Here is an 18,773-nt window from a genome sequence, read left to right as displayed (position 1 = left end):
GGCGCGGGGGGGTGCGGCACCCCAAGCGGGTCCCTCCCGCCGGGGGGTCGGTGGCCAGGCCCGGCCCTGGAGTTACCTGTGCCGAGCCAGGTGAACGGCGTCCGGCCCCTCCCTCACCTGGGCCAGGTGAGACCATGTGACCTGCCGCTACGGGCTGCCGCAAGGGACACGGTTCTCGGAGAGGCGAAACTCCTCCCCCTCCCCTCCGCGGACCAGGGCCCAGGGACTGAGCTCCTGTGTCCTGCACCCAGCCTCTGTCTCCCCCCAGGGACCTCCCCCTTCTCCGGGCGGGGCGGACCCCGGCCACTGATTTCCTCCCCCCTCTGGGACTGACCCCCCCAGACACTGACACCCCCGGGACCCCAAATCGGGACTGACACCCCCCCGACTCCCCCCAGAAACAGACCCCCTGGGACCCCCAATCGGGACTGACTCCCCCAGTTTCCCCCAGACACTGACACCCCCGTGACCCCCAATCGGGACTGATCCCCCAGACATTGACACCCCCCGGGACCCCCAACTGGGACTTCCCCCCTAACTCCCCCCAGACAGGACCCCCAACCAGCACTGACCCCCCCCAGACACTGACACCCCCAGGACCCTCAACTGGGACTGACCCCCCAGACACTGACACTCCCCGGGACCCCTAACCAGGACTGACACCCCCCCCGACTCCCCACAGATACTGACACCCCCAGGACCCCCAACCGGGACTGACCCCACTAGACACTGACACCCCTGGGACCGACCTCCCCCGACTCTCCCCAGACACTGCTCCTGCCCCCCCGCGGAGTGACCACCAAACCCTCCTCTCACCCCTCCCCCCAATTTCTGAAGCTATTGACTCCCCTCCAGGAATTACCTCCCACCCCGAGATCCCTTCACCCACTGACCCCCAATTCCAGAGCTCTTCCCCGAGTCCTACTGCTCCCCCAAGTACCAGGCTTCACAGGGCCTGGGCTGGGACGCCCCTATAGTTAGTATCTGAACATTGAAATTATTTGATGTACAGACCACGCTTGCAAAAGGGAGTTTGGCCTAGTGGTTATTGCAGGGGAGTGAGTCAGGACTCCTGGGTTCTACACCTGACTCTGACTCTAATCTCTTGCGTGGGCTTGGGCAACCCTGCTCTATGCCTCAGTTTACCTATCCCGGAAATGGGGATAATGATACTGACCACCTTACGGGGAAGTTTAATTAAGATTTGTAACAGGCTTTGAGATCTTGAGGTGGGAGAAGCTGCAGAAAAGCAAAGCACTAGGATGAAGAAGTAAGTGGTAGCCCACACTGAGCTGTGTTGGCCAGTAGGTGGCAGCCTTGACCTCCAGTAATTATTCTCCACCTGTAGTTCAAACAAGATCCAGACATGGAAGTGGGGCTGGTGTTTTTTACAGTTCTCCATCCATCGCAGCAGCAGAGCAGAGACACTCAGAACCCCCTCTACTTTCAAATGGTCTTTGCTGATACTGTTGCCAAGATACCCGTTCCTACTGCTGATAGCAACGTCCTTGTACTTCTGCATGTGCTGACATCTGGGGGCTCAGAAATGGGGTGGGAGAGTAGAGAAGAGAAGTGGATGGTGGCATTGCATATAGCAAACCAAGCGGAGGCTAGAGCAAAGTGTCAGTGTCTTGACAAAGGAAGGGAGCTGGCAGTGCCCTGATCCACTGTCACCCCACCTGCTGGACTGTTATGCCCTGGGCACACTGGCACCAAATTAAAGCATTTTGAAAATGGTTTACTTGGAGATTTTAAACTCTAACCATATTAAGTTAAAGGATTTCTGCATTCACACGAGTAGTCCAAAGGGCAGGGTGTTTGGAATCCTGGGGCAGGACAAGGAATCCCCCACCCCATTCTTGCTGACCGGCCCTGTGCTGCTGGGCGGGAAGCAGGCCATCTCCATGTGCTTCCCTTGAGGGCATGGTGCTGTGCATTGTGGGACTGTCTGGGCTGACTGACTAGCATGGCTCTGCAGAGGGCCCCGTAAAGTTTTGTTCACACCAAAGTACAAACTAAAAGCATCAGCCTGTTACAATGTAGAGAGGGAGCGTTGTCTAATGGTTAGAGCAGAGTCTTGTGATCAAGACTTTGATTCTGTTCCTGGCTCTGTCATTAACTCCCTCCATGATACTGTGGAAATCATCTCAAATCTCTTTGCTTCAATTCACCTGCATCTAAAATGGAAATAATATTTCCCTGTCTCGGGCTCCTAGATGCTACAATAATATAAATAATTAATATTTATAACGTGCTTTGAGATCTCTGATGGAAGTTGCTATAGAAGGGCAAAAAATAAATATGTGTCTCTCTTTACACATATACTTACAAGCTCCCTCCCCTTCCCTTTAGAGGGGGACTTCCAAAGCCCTTTTATGGTGGACATGCCACTGCAATATGCCAAAGCCCGGTCGGCAGCGATCACATCCTTGAGTCATGCTTTGCTGTGTGCACACCCCTCTCTGCTTTAACCCTGCCTTCAAACAGGCTTCTCTCAACAAGCCTGGAAACAACAAGCCACCAAAGAGACAAGTAATCCACCCATATGAAAACACAGCATAATCCCTGAGTAACCAAAAGGAAACTAAGGTGTCACAAGTACTCCTGTTCTTTTTGCGGATACAGACTAACACGGCTGCTACTCTGAAATCTACCAAAAGGAAACTAATGAACTCAAATAACTTGCTCTGCGGGAATAACAGCCCGTCCCCCACAAGGGCAAATCTCCCTTCCTAATTACTAATATTTTAACCCCACTGCCTCACACGACCCCTTATCTATCGAAACCCACCCTAGCCTTTTATTTATATTTTGAGATTTTTTTAAAAAGAAGGGATCATCTCGTGGTCTCTCAGCCCCTGTATGTAAAAGAAAACACCACGAAAATCACTAGGCTAATGCCAAACACCCAACCCCACTCTGCTTGAAGCAAAAGTCCACCTCACTGTCATCCACTCAGCCTGGTGCTCTTCGTGCATAGATCTCAAAGTGCTTCGCAAAGGTCATCCCCGCGTTAAAGATGGGGAAGCCAAGGCACAGAGGTTATGGCCAACATTTGCAAGAGTGGCCTCTGATTTTTGGATGCTTATACAGACTAACACGGCTACTTACCACTCTGAAACCTGTCATTTTGAGACACCGTTGAGCATGATTTTCTGGGGTGCTGAGCTCCTATGACTCCCATTGACTTCATCTGGAGTTGGGGGGTGCTCAAGGCTTGAAACCCAAGCCCACAGTGGTCTGGTTCAGGGCACCCAGAAACCGAGTCGCCCAAAATCAGAGGCCACTTTTGCAAATATTGGTCTTAAGCGACTTGCCTGGGTTACATAGCCAGTCAACTGCAGAACCAGGAACAGATCCCAGATTTACTGACTGGACCCTACTGCCTCCTATGGGTAAACCCTGTGCCCTGGCAGTCGACGATCTGATGAAGGAGAGGAGAGGTGAATTCCAGAAGGAAGAACTCTCCCTTGAAAATGCCAGGCAACAATAGCAATTCAGGGGGACTTAAACACGTGCTTACCTTTAAGCATGTGCTTAAATGCTTTCCGAAATCAGGGCTTTAAACATTTGCCATTTGTTTTATCGTAGATCTAATTTAGGACCTGATTGTGCCAACACTACCAGGAATATTGCTTACCAGCAGGCCCACCCCGGTTGCTTTGGAGTCAATAGCCTGGCAGTAAATGCTACACCTAGTAGGCAGAGTTTGCAGGATTGGGCCTGCTGTGGATTGTAAGACCCATGGGTGCAGTTCAGCCGCTTGGTAGGTGCCGTGTGCCCGTCTGGTGCTATCTGAACAATGTCAAACGGTAACAACTGGGTGTTTGCTGCGGGTCTCTGAGCTCACGGCAATGACAAGGGCAGGGATCAAAGCAAAGCAAAGGCAGAAATCCACAGAAAGCAAAACTTGGTCAAAAGCCTCAGATGCACCCTGCAAACTGCTGCATTTCCGGCCCAGAGAGGGGCTCCAAAGAACTTCAGCGACCTGGAGATGCTCAATAAATGGCAAGAAAAGCTTAACCCAGAAAACTGCTGCTATGTGGCAGCGACGGGAATATGCAAGCTGTGGGCTTGAACCACAGCCCTCTGAAGTGTGTGTGTGTGGGGGGAGGGGGGGGTGGTCATTCCTTTGGATTAGGCTCTTAAGCCAGGATGGGAGCCCCAGTGTAGGCAGGGCGATGGTGGCTAAAAACGAGTCCCATGCAAACACGGCTTTCACAAGAGAGAGGAGCTTGCGGGCATTGTTGCTTTGGTTTGGTGTCGTGCGCTGCATGGTGGCGGCGTGCAATTATGCACGCTGGAGACGCACTGCGCTTTCCGCGGAGCAGACCTGCCAGGCAGCTCGGCTCATTCGCGCTGTTTTCCTGCTGCCTTGAGTGACTCATTGGCTCTCTGAATGCTGATGCTGATGACTCACCAGCCAGGAGTGTAGGGGTGGGGGATACTTTGTTCTGCTCCAGGGTTCGGGGAAAGGAGGCAAGTGAGGGGGTGCAGTGCACTTCATACCCAAAGCCCATCCCGGGACAGCTGGCTGGCAAGGGTCGGAGAAGAATGAGGCTGACCTCTAACACCAAAGCTCCCTGCACAGCAGTAGCTGTGACTGACATGGGATTGTCTGAGATGCACCAGCCAGGTTGCTCGAAGGAGAGAGAGAGAAATCAGATAACAATGTGCTGCTAGTGCCAGGCCCATGGTTCCTTTTCAAAAGAGCACAAAGACTTTGTGCAGATTTGCTGAAGCCTCTGCAATGGCAGCGTCGTGCTTCACTCCGGCTCATGTCATGTCGCTGGCTGGGGTTTGATCTGTGTGTAATTCAAAGCACTGCTTGGAAACGTGATGCCTTTTTCCTCGTCAGGTGTCAAGAGTGCCGGTCAAGAGAGCGAAATACCTCCCAGGCATTATTAATTTATTATTCTTGCATTATTAGAGACGGGCCCATGAAGTTCAAACTTCCCCTGAGTTCAGGGCTGTTGGGTTCTGGTATTTCGCTTTGGCTCCAGCTCTGTTTAAAAAGATCTGGACACCGTGGTTTTCATGTGCTCATAAGATTCCTGCAACCTGAGCAGTCACCTTCTAAACTGGAAGTGCTCTGGGCTTTATTTGGAATAAGGACATGCATTGAATCCAGCTGATCTTCACTGCATATGTTGCCCCAGGGAACATGCCGTACTCACAACTCACGCTGGTTCCTTCCAAGTTTGTGGCCAATGTTCTCCACTCTTCTGGCCAGTGCAAAGGCTGTCATGCTAGTGTTGGGCACTGAGCGGACTCTTAAGCCTAGTGACAGCAGGAACGTGGCCTGGGTGGGAAGAGACGATCACTTCACTGCTGAGCACTGTTCTGCGTCACAGTGTGGGCAAGGAAGCTGCATTAGTCAGCAGCACGGAGGCGAATGCAGCAGCCTAGCGGCACGCAAGGCCCCTGCTGACGTCAGGCCTGTTCATCAGGGTCTGTGCAGTGCAGGTCCTGAGCTCCCGGAAGACTCAGGCTTTTGAAAGTGCTTGAAAGCATCTTTCGCGGAGGTCAGGCGTTGCTAATTTTAACGTCTGTTCTTTTCATTCCTGCCAATTCTGGCATGGTCCTTTCTCCTTCTGGAACTCCGGGTGCTGGAGGAGGACTTTGAACATGCTCCAGTTTATGCCAGGACGTTCGAGCCTTTCAGTGACCCCAGACACCCCTGACAATAATTCCATACCACAGTCACTCGTGGGGCGGGGGGGGATCACTGGATTCGCCCCAGGAGCTGCACATGAGCAACACTCCAGCAGTGGATCCACATGTCCTTTTTATCAGGAGCAACTTGCCCTCCACTAGCTCGTTTCCATCTGAGGGTCTCAACGCGCTTTGCAAACGTTAACAAGTTAATCCTCACAGTTCCTGTCCATCCTCACATCCAGTGTAATTATCCCTGTTTTAGATGAGTTCACAGAAGCACAAAGAGCAGAAGGGACCTGCCCAAGGTCGTGCAGTGAGTCAGCAGCAGAATGAACCCAAGCAGCCTGACTCCAAGTCATGAGCTCTAACCACTAGATGTGATTTTTCTCTGCTCTCTTCTTTAGCTAGATCAGGGTCTGTGGAGTAGAGGGGAAAGTTGCTGCTCCTAGTTTCCACATGCTGGCACCAGTGACTCATGGGAAATGCTCCTGGGCAACTGGGGAAGTGATAGTAATCACATTAATTAATTCCTGAGGGTTATATTACTCTGCACTTCTAAAGCGTCCGCCAGCTGCAGTGTTAGCTCCTGGTATAACTCCAGGGTAGCCCTGAACCCACCTCCCATTCCCACACAGTAATCACCAGCTCGAGGCAGGTGGTGTACTAAACTCAATCTAACCAGCCTGTCGAGGGGTTGAAGCTCCAGGACTGCCGATGCTCCAGCTAGTATGTGCTGCTAATGCCATTACTCGGTGATGCTCGACTGTTCTTTTGGACTGTCACTGCTCTCACACGAGCTAGACTGACCTGAGAGGAGTTAACTAGAGTGTAGATCACTCGAGCTAACGACAAGCCCTAAGCCACGCTGGCTGGACTGGGGAGATGGGGTGAAGTGAGGGAACCGGGAGGCTGTACTGAAGCAAGAGCTCCTGATGGAGCAGCGTGCACTCCCTCAGAATTCCTGGGGGCTCTAGAGGGGCGCACGCTACAGTTGGAGCTCTGGCAACCTTTGAACGGGTGCAGTGGGTGCTCCAACAACCCTGAGATAGTTTAGTTCTTCTGGGGACGGGGAGCTTAAAGGGTCAGAGGGTCTCAAACGAGTGCCTCTGACCTGCCTTTGGGATGTCACTGGCCTAATGCAGTGTCTACACTCCCCATCCTAGCTGTGGTTGGCCTCTTCTTGAGGGGTGACTGCGGGTTCTCTACCCTTCCTTTGCACACCTGTTGTAGATCAATCTCTGATAATTTTCACATAACTCTACATTGTGCCTCTTCATATAACCTTGTGGTGGGTCTACCCACGTGTGACCTCTGTTTTCATGGGACTTTGTATCAAAGCCTCATTTAGAAACTTTGCATTGCCCTTGGTATAATATTATAGCCCTAAGGATAGAATAATATAGAAGAAAAAATTCTTTTTGCTAGCAGTAGAACAATAGCTCTCCCCCCATCCCCTCTTAATCAATTGACCTGTTGAATGAATGAGGTGTGGATGAGCAAGGCATGGAAGGCAGCACCTCCAGACAGCCTCAACTGTTGGAGAGGGGCTGGGAGCCAGACCCAAGGACAATAAAACGTGTCAAGTGGGCTCATTAAAGACAAGCAGACATACCGACGGCCTCAGGGGTTAGAAGCAAGCACCTTCTTTTGGAAACACCCTCTTTGCAGCATTGGGACAACACTCAAAAGAAAGCAGCACAAAGAACCAATGAACACAGACACAGAGTTTGAATCTGGTATAGATTTGCATAAGAGGAAAGCTGCTATAAAAGTGAGGTGTCTTGCAGAGGACCCCGGGTCTCGTCTTGTCAACATGGGAGCATCGATCCGGATCGGCAGAAGCCCGGCTCCACCCCCTCCCCCATCTAACTCACCTGGCCAGTGAAGTTAAGGGGAGCAACTAATTGGTAACAAGAAGACGGAGTGTGTTTGTGTGTGTGTGTGAGTGTAAGTGTAATATATTATATGCATATAATACAGTGTTAATGAATACATGTATTGCTAATAAATGTGGCGTTTTGCCTTATTCCCCCTGAAAAGATCCTGTGCAGTACTTTAAGTACAACACTGTGTAGAGCCACCTCTGGAGGGGAATGTGGTAGCGGTATAACAGCGCACAGTAACACTGCACAACATTTTAGGACCGGAAGTGAATAAGGATACCGCAGCCAAGTAAAACTACTGCTGCAAAGCGAAGGAGGCTGAATGTAAGTATTTGAGATGCAATTTAGTTAGGAAAATGGGGCTAGCACCCATGCACTTATGAACTCATCATAGGATGTTTAAGGACCATGAGTGAGCAGGACCTCTCTTCTATTTTTCATCTAAGGGCCAGCAAGTTTATTTAGATTGGACATCTCAGCACCAGCTGATTAAAAAATATGTAATACTTATTTTGTTGTGTCATCTGTCTATTTCAATCAGTCACACCCTGTGTTCCTGCTCAGCGGCAAAATCCAGGGTGGAAGGGGTTAAATAGAATTAAAGCTGCCCATATTTGCAATATTTTCACTCTGATTTACAATATGGTCACACACCTATTCCACACAGACAGTCCAGGTCAGCGTGTATTGAGCAGGTACCATAGGTGGAAAGGACGTGCTATGGATGGGCCAAGAAAGCAGTGTTCAGAACTGGATTCAGTGAGGCAGGTGCTCAAGACCTGGTCTGTGGCTGAATCAAGCCTGGGGGGTGGTTTGGGTTTGAATTTGACAGCAATGGAATTTCATGAGCTGGTCTCATGAGATTTCAGCCCCCAAACTGTGGAGATTTTTTAAGATCAGCTGCATCCAAAGCAGTTCTCCCTCCTCCCAGCCCATCCTGGGCCCTATCAGCCAAGTTGTCCTCCCCCCCACGGGCATCTTTGCTGTTGCTGAGATACTGCAAGAGACGCCTCTAGTTCCCAAATGTGCTCCCAGGATCCTTTGCACTTGCTGGCAATGGGGCCTTGAAGGTGACAAGATGTCTCAGCTGCTGGGTACCAAGGCTTCAGGGGCATGTCTGGGCAGAGGGATGCCGGCTGCAGATTACTGAGCAGGAACCTGGACTCCTGCTTGGACAGGGGACCAGGATGTGCCGATGGAGAAGATCAGGTCAGACGGGAGAGGGTCCTCCGTAAAGCACAGCGACTGGCTCTGCCTCTGCCAAAGGTTGTCTCTGCCCCACCCCGTCTGTAATAACACAATTTAGTCCTTCTGTGGGGCTCCTATGCGAGGAGTACACACATCAGCAAAGCTTCCCAACCTGGTCAGGGGTGGGGCAGTACTGTTTTCCCCAGTTTACAGATGACTTAACTGAGGTTAAGTAACTTACCCAAGGTTACACACAGCAAGTCAGTGGCAGAGCTAGAACTAGGACACAGGTCTCTCGACACCTAGCCTCCAGCTCTAACCAGTGGACAACACTGCCTTCTCCCGCCTTCCGCCTCCTTGAGTTGATTCTGCTGTGGAAGGAGGGAAACAGGGTTTGTCCCATGCTGCTCATTATCACAACCCCCCCCACCACATTCCTTCATATGCACACAACAGAGACAAAATCTGCCCAATACCTAAAGCTTTACCTCTAATTCCTTGTGGGTATGAGCCCCCCCCCTTTGGCAGCATGCAGCTGCAGCCCACCGAATGAGGCAGGACGTCTCATGCTCACTCCAGGCCCACAGGCCTCGCAGAGAGGATGGCAGACTCTGAAGCAGAGAGAAGCACAGTGGCCTGCCTAGTGCAGAGATGGCAAGGATGCTGGAGTTACCTTTACCCCCGAGGTTAAATGGGTGAAGAGGGTGATGCCAAGGGTATGCCAAGGGAAGCAGCGGCAGCGTGGACGCATCAGAGCAGCAGGAACAGCTGGGCTATTGCTGAATCACGGAAAGCTAAAAGCAGATTAAATGCGTTCTCTCCAAATGCCTAGTCTCCAAAGTACAATCTGTTTGAAACAAATCAGGACTCAAACTAGCCTGGAAAATAGCCTGCCTGGAACATGAACTCCAGAGGGTGATAGGATGCAGCAGGGGAGGAAGGGATATATCTGTGTTTGAGATGGGCTTGACGCCAGGTCTGACCATGACACCCCCAAACATTTCAGAGAAGCCCTGATCCTGTGGCATGGCCCCATCTCTTGTCTGGCTGAATGTGTCACCATTGGGGTGTGTGTGCACGTTAGCGCATGTGAACATCAGTGTGCAAGGGAGGATTGGGGGTCTTGTTTCCTGTCTGGTCTGTTGGAGGGTCAGGTGTATGGTAGGTTGTGTGTATGAACGGTTGCAAATTGCTCTCAGGTGTTTTTCTAAATGTCTGCCATGGGTCTATCTATTGCTATGGGCAGTTGCTCCTGTGGCTTCTTGCAAGCTGAAAAATTAAGGTCTTACTACCAGAGAGGCCGTGAATAGGACCTAGGACTGGGCGTCAATATGCCCAGGCCCTATTCCCCACTCTGCTACTGTCTCTCTCTAACAAAGTGGCTCACCATTGGAGGCCTGGGGCTAACCAACCCTGATCACAGAATGAGCTACCCCTGGAGCTAGAGTGATTGCCCTAGAAAAAATAGCAGGAGGCTGCAATGGAGGTAAGGAGAGAGAAATACATACATACTTCCTCAGGGACTAGATTCCAGCCTGGGAGTGGCCTGCCAAAGTAGTAAAGGCCCCAGACAGGAAGGCTGGGAGGAGGACAAGAAACCTTTGTTTTGTGTGGACTTTTGGATGCACTTGAAAACTTCATTTTGAATGTTTGTTAATTTAATAAAGCACCAGCTGAGAAGGGATGGGAATGGACAAGAGGTTTTTTTTTTTTTTTTTGAGTTTCTTTAACAGTCCAAGAGGGGAAACTGAGGCAGACTGCCTGTTGTGTGACGCTCAGGCACATGGGAGGCAGCAGGCCTGGTTACTCTCCTTATGGCCTTGAGCAAGTCACTTCCCTGCCACTTGGTGTCTTGCTCTCTGTTCCATATGTGATGTAGTGTACTGTATCATTGGCTTAAAAATAATGAGTTAAAAAAAACTGGAGTTCTTATTTGCTTTCTGGCTTCTGACATTTTAGGGGCACCTGTGGGTCACATTGTCCAGTTTTTCTCTGCAATCATGAGGGCTATAAACTTTTTTTTTTTTTAAATGCAAGGCAAGAGCCTGACATAATCCCATGACTCCAGGAGCTGTGGCTTGAGGTAAAACACCAGATATCGTGAGACTCAGGATAATATCATGAGGGTTGGTAATGATGCATGAGCAGCTGGGTATAGAGTGTATTAAAATAATAATGATCACATATACCTGCACATTTGGGTTGGGTGTGTTTTTTTGTGTCTTGGGTTGCAATGTGGTGGTATCAAGTACCTGTATAAGCATGTGTGCTAGTGTCTGTTACTGGCAGGGCTCACAAACCAGCTTTTACATCAAAGAGGTTTATTCTGAGTGCTGCTAAATCCAGACTTCTCTGCTAAATCATTAAAAGCTTGTCAGCATGGGCAGAGATCCGTCAGCATTGCAGCCTGTCTCTTATGGCTGAAGCACAAGCTCCAGGCACAAAGGGCTTGCGGGGTAACATTTGTTCTTGGGATGTGGGGGGTGCTCGTATGTGTGTGTGTGTGGGGGCTATTGCCTTTAATATAATACTTTCCCTTTATTTGCATTCTCTCTGCCTGTGGGCAGTTGGACTGTGCGGTGCATCAGTGACGGCTGGGAAGCCTGGAGCCTTTTACGACCCATCGGAAGGGCTGTGAGACCCTCGGGTGTGGAGCAGAATGTCCGAGATCTCTGCTTCATGGCGTAACTGGGAGCCTTGTACTTCTCCCTACTTCGCTCTGACGCTGGCACAGGTGGCTATGGGAGCACGAGTGTGGAGCAGCTACTGGCATCTTTACCCCCTGCTCTGCACAGGTTTAGACGACGTGGTGGTCAAAACACTTGAGCCCTGGAGCTGCTCCAGTGCTAGGCAACGGTGAGGGGAAATCCTCATGGCAGATGATTCTATCACTGAAAGCTTGGGGCGGAAAAAGGAAGGAGTGCCCTGGATCCAGAACTACCACTGGGAGAACAGCTGTGCCCGTGTGAGAGGGGTCCTTGGATGGCTCCATCTCAGGACGATGGGCTTACTTGTGAGAGACAGTGGGGTCCTGTTGGCTAAACAAGCGGCAGGGCCTCAAGGAGGGCTTGAGTTCACATCCCTGCTTAGCCACTGGCTCACTGTCTGGCCTTGGGTAAGTCACTGACGGCCTGAGCCTGCGCCCATTGTAGAGAAGACAAAACTGTCATTTCTACATCAGTGGGAACAGGATCAGGCCATTCACTTCTCTGCCTTTGGTAACTGAGGAGTAATTTTTAGTTACCTGTTTCCCAGGGGTGTTGGGGGACAGATTAACATGTGTGAAGTGCTTTGAAGAGGGGACATGCCCTTTATGTGCTAAACCTTGTGAACTAACAGGGTCAGATCTGTAATTACTTGGATCCAGGGAACAGCCAGATTGGGTGCTGGGGTCGGGACTGGGAGATGTTCCCTAACCCAGAGTTTCCTGAACCAGTCTAAAACCAAATGCAGGAAAAATCAGAGAGGAGATCCACGTTCCAGTGTTTGACAATGCAATCCAACACTTCTGGCCTAAAGTGATAGATATTGACAGGGGGAGGGGGGGGCAATTCTGTAGTCCTTACTTAGGCAAAACTCCCCTTGAAGAGCTGCAGGATTCAGCTCACAATTACTGAGACTTTAGTTGCATTTGATCTTGATTACTGCTAGGGTGATGTACTGAGAATAGCTCCTTTAAACAGAGCAGGGGCCTGCTGTCTGACTGAATCACAGCTATCTTGTGGCAGATGAATCACGCAGCCTGCCACAGTATAGCTGCGTATTGGAAGCCAGACCCATTGATTGAAGAATGGCTAAAAGGAAAGAACAAGGCAATCTGCAATGCAAGGTCTGTAATATTCTAATTACTTCTGCACATCCAAGTGCAAAGAAGAGCAAACCAGAAATAAAATGTGCGTGGAACATTAAAATAGCAGAATGATTAACATTCAAACAGGAAGCTGTCGTACTGACAGTTTGATGGCTTACAATGAAGGCACAATCAATGCAGCATTTGCATACATAAGAAAGGCAGGAGACTTTCCAACGTTGTTGTCTGGAAAGCCTGGGTCATCTCACTTATTCTTATTTATTATTTGGAAGGGACTCTAGTCAAAGGGTTATATGGTGCAAGGAAGAACAAGTCAGGACTCCTGGGTTCTAGTCCCAGCTCCACCATTGACTGGCTTTGGACAAGTCACTTAATCTTAGTTTACCCATTTGCAAACTGGAAATAATAATACCCACCCACCTGAAAGGGGAGAGGTGAATATTACCAGTTGTCTCAGACAAAGGATGCTAGAGAAGCACAAAGGATTATTTCCCAGCAGGAGTCTAACATATCAAAAGGGCAGCTCCCAGCACCATTCACGGTTGAGGAAAGAACGAAACAAGGAGAGGTATGTCTAAAAACAGTCTGACCATCCATCTGCTAATACACTTCTAGAGATTGCTTTAGCTGTGTGGTACAGGGGCCAGGACACTGGATTAGGAGTCAGGACATCTGGGTTCTCATCCTAGTTCTGCCACAGAGCTGCTAAGTGATTGTCAGTAGTCACTTCCCCTCTCAGTTTCCCTGTTTGTAAAATGGGGATAACAATACTTACGTTCTTTTGTAAAGTGCTTTGGGATCTATGGGTGAAGTATCATTAATAGGATACTGCTCTACTTTAAATCAAAGGTAGTTTCGCCATTGATTTAAATGGCAGCAGGATCAGTCCCTAAGAATAAGTCAACTCAGAACAAGCCTGCCGCTGCTGGGGACAATGAAAACAGCTGAGCACTGTTGAAAATGTGGCCTCGTAACTAATTCCTGAGGCTTTTCCTTTAAAATGAACATTCACAGCCAACAAACTTCCACATCTATTCAGCAATTCACAATCCCAAATTATTGCACATTTAAGCAAATTTCTCTCCAGTTCCCAGCTTCCTGTCTTTTTTCTCCTGTCTACTCAGTTTGTACTTCTGCCTGTCCGCCTTTCATTTCTCTGCGGCATGTTTCACCAGGTGCAGCTGATGGGAAAAGAGATGAAATATATGTAAGGAAATAAACAAAGTAATTCTCAGTCCCTGACAGTCAGTCACAGACAGACGCCCGCGTGATGTGTGTGGTTCTTCATGGCCGAGCTATTGCAAATTAATGCAGAACATGGCTCGAATGCTCACCTGAGAGCGCAAATACAGCCAAGGGAATTTCTGCTCTCCAGCGTAAGGGGGGGGGGGGGGGAAATCAGAACAACATGCAATTATTTCATCATTAGATTTTAATCCAAGGAGAGCAAGGCTCTTTCTCGCCTTTCTTTATTGCTCCCACGGGCTGGGGGGAGATGCAACCAGTCTTTTCAAGATGTTTTTCTTCATTCCTTGGAGGTACAAGTTCCATAAAAGCAGAGTCAATAATTACAGCGGAGGATTTTCTGACTCATAAATTATACCTAGTAGCACTCACCCTATGGAGGGTTGTTTTGGAGGGGCGGATAGACGGTGAGGAGATAACTTTGTAGGTGACAGCAAGGTGCGTCTTACAAAAGGGACCTTGTTAAATAACAACAAAGAATACGCTATGGCTCTAACCGTGGTCCCACAGTTAAAACTGAGCTTGGATTTTGCCTTAGATTTTATACAGCACGTTCCATACATATATATAAAGCAACAACTCAGGTTTAGAATAGGTATCATTCCTCAATAGCACCTTAGTCCGTAACAACGATTTTGTGCTCAATGTCTTGTTCAAGGATGCTTAGAACACGGCTGCTTCCTGTGGAGGAGCAAGGAAGAGCTTTCCATCCTAGGTGTTGTGGCAGAAGCAGAGGGGATATCAAAATGGGTTTGCTAACTGGCGAGAGGGCTGTTGTTGATTGCACTAGCTGGCAGTCAGGGGCAGGCCGAGTGGTGATGCAACAGAGTCTGATGTGGCGTTGATGTCTGAGTGGCATGTGGCAGCATCGGCAAACTCAAGAGTTTGTTTCTGAACAATGTGAAATGCACGCCCACCCTGCCCCCGGTGCACACATCCATATGCCTCTCGTGTGCCTTAAAGCCCAGCTGTTAGTCACACTGTGTCCTGATAAGAGCAGGAAACTTAAGAGGAAAATACCCCAGGATGGGGATGGCCAGTGCTGCTGCCTCTGTTTGCCAGCTGGGAGCAGATGTCACTTTCTCACTCCAGAATGCGCTCCCTTTTTTTGACTGGTTCTGTGATCTCCTGTCAACCCAGCCCACTCTAAGCTTTATTAACAACGTCTTATATAATAATGTTATTGGCAGTCACGCTGCACTATCAGTGCGAATGCTGAAACAGAGGATCTGCAGTTCCGGGCCACTGGGCTCTACTGATAAGTCACTTTTATTTTCCTATTGAACATCTTTATGAAGATGGAGGACCCTCCTCACTGGGCAATAAGGGGCCCACCTTATTGAGTTCACCCCCTTCCTAGTTACTGCTGACCCCTGCCTTGTCAGTCTGACTTTCCTTCCTAGCTCATAGCATTACGTCTGAAGAGCAGATATTTTGCCTTTGTGATACACAGCCCGTATAGCTTTAGCAAAACAGTTCCCTGAGGAGGTTGCAAAGGGATCAACTTCTCGCCACCTTCCAAACTCAAACACTGTGACTGAGGATGCCTGAAGCTACGGGCCTGTGGCAGCCTCTTCATTTGTTCTTTCCGGTAGCAGGGCAAGACGCTCAGACACCTGAATTCTGCAAACCACAGAGGAAAAAAACCATCAGCCCCACAATCTTCTTTAACTGTCTCACTGACAGGCTCTAAGTCCAGGAAAGAAATTCCTATTCTATTAACCCCTTCGAGGCCCTACCGCACCCAAAAATCTCATGAGGGGAGAAGAATGGAGGAGGTTTGTAGAATAAATGCACCAAAAACACTGACAAATGTAAGGAATTCTTCTCGTGGCTAGGCTGGTAAATAGAGATGATTTTAAGCTGTATATATTAATCTTCTGACAGCTGAAGGCATGTCAGATGTCCCTAGGCAGGGGCCGCAGGTTTGTATAATTTTTGGTGGTGCCCAGAACGGGTCCAAGTCCCGCCCGCCCCCTCCCACCTAAGGCCCTGTGAGGGAGTTTGAGTGCGGGAGGAGGGCTCTGGGAGGGAGTGTGGGTGCGGGCTCTGGGCTGGGGCATGGGGTTGGGGGGCAGCTGGTTGGGGGGCAGGAGCAGGTGCAGGGAGGAAGTTGGGGAGCAGGCTCTGGGCTGGGGCAGGGGATTGGGGTGAGGGAGAGGCTGAGGGGTGCAGCACTTACCTCGGGCGGCTCCCAAAAGCGATCCGAACCCCCCTCTAGCAGTAGCTCCTAGGCAGGGGGCCGGAGGGGTCTCCACGTGCCACTGCCTGCAGGCACTGCCCCCACAGCTCCCCTTGGGTGCAGTTCACAGAGTCGGCGCTTGGGGCTGGGGCAGCGCGTGGAGACACTGCCCCCCCAGGGACGTGCCGGTGGCTTCCGGCAGCTTCCGGAAGCAGAACAGGGGGACAGGAAGCCACCTTAGCCCCATTGTGCTGTTGGTGGTGGTGACAGGGGACCGGGGCTCTTTTAAATTGCCTGGGGACGGCAGGCGGGGCTGGGGGGGGGAGACCCGGCCCCGAACTTTGTGGAGCTAGGCCCCTGTGCTCTCATATTGGTGGAGCACAGGCACCACGGGCCCATACAACTCGCCGCCCTGTCTCTAGGTGCCTCGCGAGATAGTCTCTAGTCAGCTCCCTGCCCACCTCACTTCCCTTCAGTCTATTTACTGATGATACCCACGACAATAACCATCACCATTCCAGGAACACAAAGTCTTTACTTAGGGCAGAGTATTCAGTGTCAAGCAGAGCTGTGTGCTTTTTTGGGAAAAAAGGAGTGTTTGGGGGAAGGCTAGTGCCCTCAGATGCCAAGGTGATGGGCATGGCCTGAACAGAAGAGAATACAACAGTGTGAGTGTGTGAGGAGAGTGTTTGTGTCGGGGGAGAGTGTCTATGCATTTGAGGGGAGTGTGGGTTTGGGGAATGGGTAGGGGGATGTCTGGGGAAGGGATGTGAATGGATACATAGGTATTTATGGAAGGGGTGTACGCTTGTGGAGGGGGTATGTATGCTTGGGTAGGGGTGTGTGTTTGGGGAAGGGGTGTATGCCTGCATAGAGTCTGTGTGTCTGGGTCAGGGTATGGGGTGTGTGTGGCTGAGGTGTTGGGGAGCATAGCGAGGGCTGCTAGAGCAGTGTTGGTGCTCAGAATTCATACAAACATAAGAATGGCCATACTGGGTCAGACCAAGGGTCCACCCAGCCCAGTACCCTGTCTTCCAACAGTGACCAGTACCAGATGCTTCAGCAGGAACAAACAGAACAGGGCAGTTATCAAGGGATCCATCCCCTGTTGTCCAGCCCCAGCTTCTGACAATCATCAGTTTAAGGCCATTCTGAGCATAGGGTTGCCTCCCTGAGCATCTTGGCTCATAGCCACTGATGGACCTATTCCCCCCCAGGAACGTATCTATTTATTTTCTGAACCCAGTTTGTAAATTCCTTCCTTCACATGGAGTTTACTCCTAAGAGCCAGGGGGGCTGGGGGAAGAAGGGAAGCTGGTGGAACAGGGGCTGGGGGTGCGAGCGAGGGGAAGGCACCTGGCGGAGGATGGGAGCGGCGGGGCGGGGGCGCTGCCGGCCGCCTGAGTGATGGCGCTGCGGCTCCCGTGACCGGCTCAGGGAAGCATCTCTCCGCTCCGTGCCAGCCCCGTCCCTTTATAAGGGCGGCAGGCGCCCGGCGCCGGTGCCAGAGCGGCGGGAGCTTCCTCGCACAGCAGCGCTCGGGGCCGGGGGGTCCCCGCCGAAGCGAGCAGCCGCAGGGGTGGGGGAGAAACCGGGGCTCGGCAGCAGGGACTCCCCCATCCCATCCCATCCCATCCCCGGGGAGCAGCGGAGCCCCCGATGCCCGGCGGCAGCGCGGCGCCCCCGCCCGGCGGAGACCCGGAGCTGGCCGGCAGCGGCGGAGCGGGCAAGCCCCGGCGGCGGGCGGAGGAGGCGGCGGGCGGCTCGGCGCTGCCCGGGGCCGTGCGGGCGCTGGAGCTGGCCGAAGCCCGGCGGCGGCTGCTGGAGGTGGAGGGCCGGCGGCGGCTGGTGCTGGAGCTGGAGAACCGGGTGCAGCAGCTGCACCGCGTCTTCGTGCAGGCCGAGCTGCGCATGGCCGGCCGCGCCGAGAGCCTGGCCCGCCTGGGCAGCGGCGCCGGCCAGGCCCAGATCTACCTGGCGGCCCACGGGCAGCGCCTCAAGAAGAGCCTGCGGCGCTCCCGCAAGGCGCGGCCGCCCGCCCTGCTGGCCTCGGCGCTGGGCGGCTGCGTGCCCTGGGCGGCGGGCAAGCTGCGCCGCGGCCGGCCGGAGCCGCCCGAGTCCCCCTTCAAGAGGAGCCTGCAGGGGCCGCCGGGGCAGCCCCCGGCCTGAGAGCAGAGAGGGGGCGCCGGCCTGGGGGGCTTGTCCTAGCGAGGGGCCCCATCCTGGGGGTGGCAGGGGAGGACCCTTGTGCTGGGGGGGCTTGTCCTAGCGAGGGGCCCCATCCTGGGGGTGGGAGAGGAGGACCCTTGTGCTGGGTGGGGCCCATCCTGGGGAGGACCCCTGTGCTGGGGGGGACCTTGTCCTAGCGAGGGGCTCCATCCTGGGGAGGACCCCTGTGCTGGGGGGGACCTTGTCCTAGCGAGGGGCTCCATCCTGGGGGTGGGGTGGGAGGGGAGGACCCCTGTGCTGGGGGGGGACCTTGTCCTAGCGAGGGGCCCCATCCTGGGGGTGGGAGGGGAGGACCCCTGTGCTGGGAGGGGCTCCTTGTCCTAGCGAGGGGCCCCATCCTGGGGGTGGTGGGAGGCACACCCACTTCAGCTGGGACCTGTGGGAGGGAGCGGCTCCCCCTCCGCAGCCCTCTGATCTGGGATCTGGGTGGACCCCACTCAGCAACTGCCTCCCCTGGGCCCTTTTGGGAAATGGAAAGTTGTGCTCGACCTGTGCCCTCCCCCCACCTTGTAGTTAGCACCCGTGTCCCCTGGGGGAAGCAGGGAGGGAGAGCACCCGGAGGCACAGGGAAACGCGT

The 18,773-nt window shown here is 52.2% G+C and overlaps 2 protein-coding genes across 8 annotated transcripts in view; one reads left to right on the top strand and one right to left on the bottom strand.

The window, feature by feature from the left end:
• KDF1 (keratinocyte differentiation factor 1) overlaps positions 1 to 18,773 on the bottom strand; it is a 116,881-nt gene that overhangs the window by 13,048 nt on the left and 85,060 nt on the right. For 5 of the 7 annotated variants that reach the window (XM_042844669.2, XM_042844670.2, XM_065576967.1 and 2 more), the window contains exon 3: positions 8,971 to 13,721. The gene's annotated coding sequence lies outside the window, so the exon portion shown is untranslated. Of the gene's footprint in view, positions 1 to 76; positions 279 to 8,970; positions 13,722 to 18,773 lie in introns of those variants that run through there. The other 2 variants (XM_042844667.2, XM_005302009.5) reach the window with 2 other exon arrangements.
• Positions 17,324 to 18,399, top strand: TRNP1 (TMF1 regulated nuclear protein 1). Its single transcript, XM_065576968.1, has one exon. It carries the CDS (start codon positions 17,627 to 17,629, stop codon positions 18,134 to 18,136), a length of 510 nt encoding a protein of 169 aa, XP_065433040.1. The 5' UTR covers positions 17,324 to 17,626; the 3' UTR covers positions 18,137 to 18,399.

The sequence above is a fragment of the Chrysemys picta genome, chromosome 23 (assembly GCF_011386835.1).
Source record: "Chrysemys picta bellii isolate R12L10 chromosome 23, ASM1138683v2, whole genome shotgun sequence".
In the NCBI taxonomy this organism is placed as follows: Eukaryota; Metazoa; Chordata; order Testudines; family Emydidae; genus Chrysemys; species Chrysemys picta.
This window is presented reverse-complemented; position numbering and strand designations above follow the sequence as displayed.

What these genes read in the sequence shown, in the direction of transcription:
- TRNP1 (XM_065576968.1), top strand. Translation starts at nt 17,627, where the DNA reads ATGCCCGGCGGCAGCGCGGCGCCCCCGCCCGGCGGAGACCCGGAGCTG.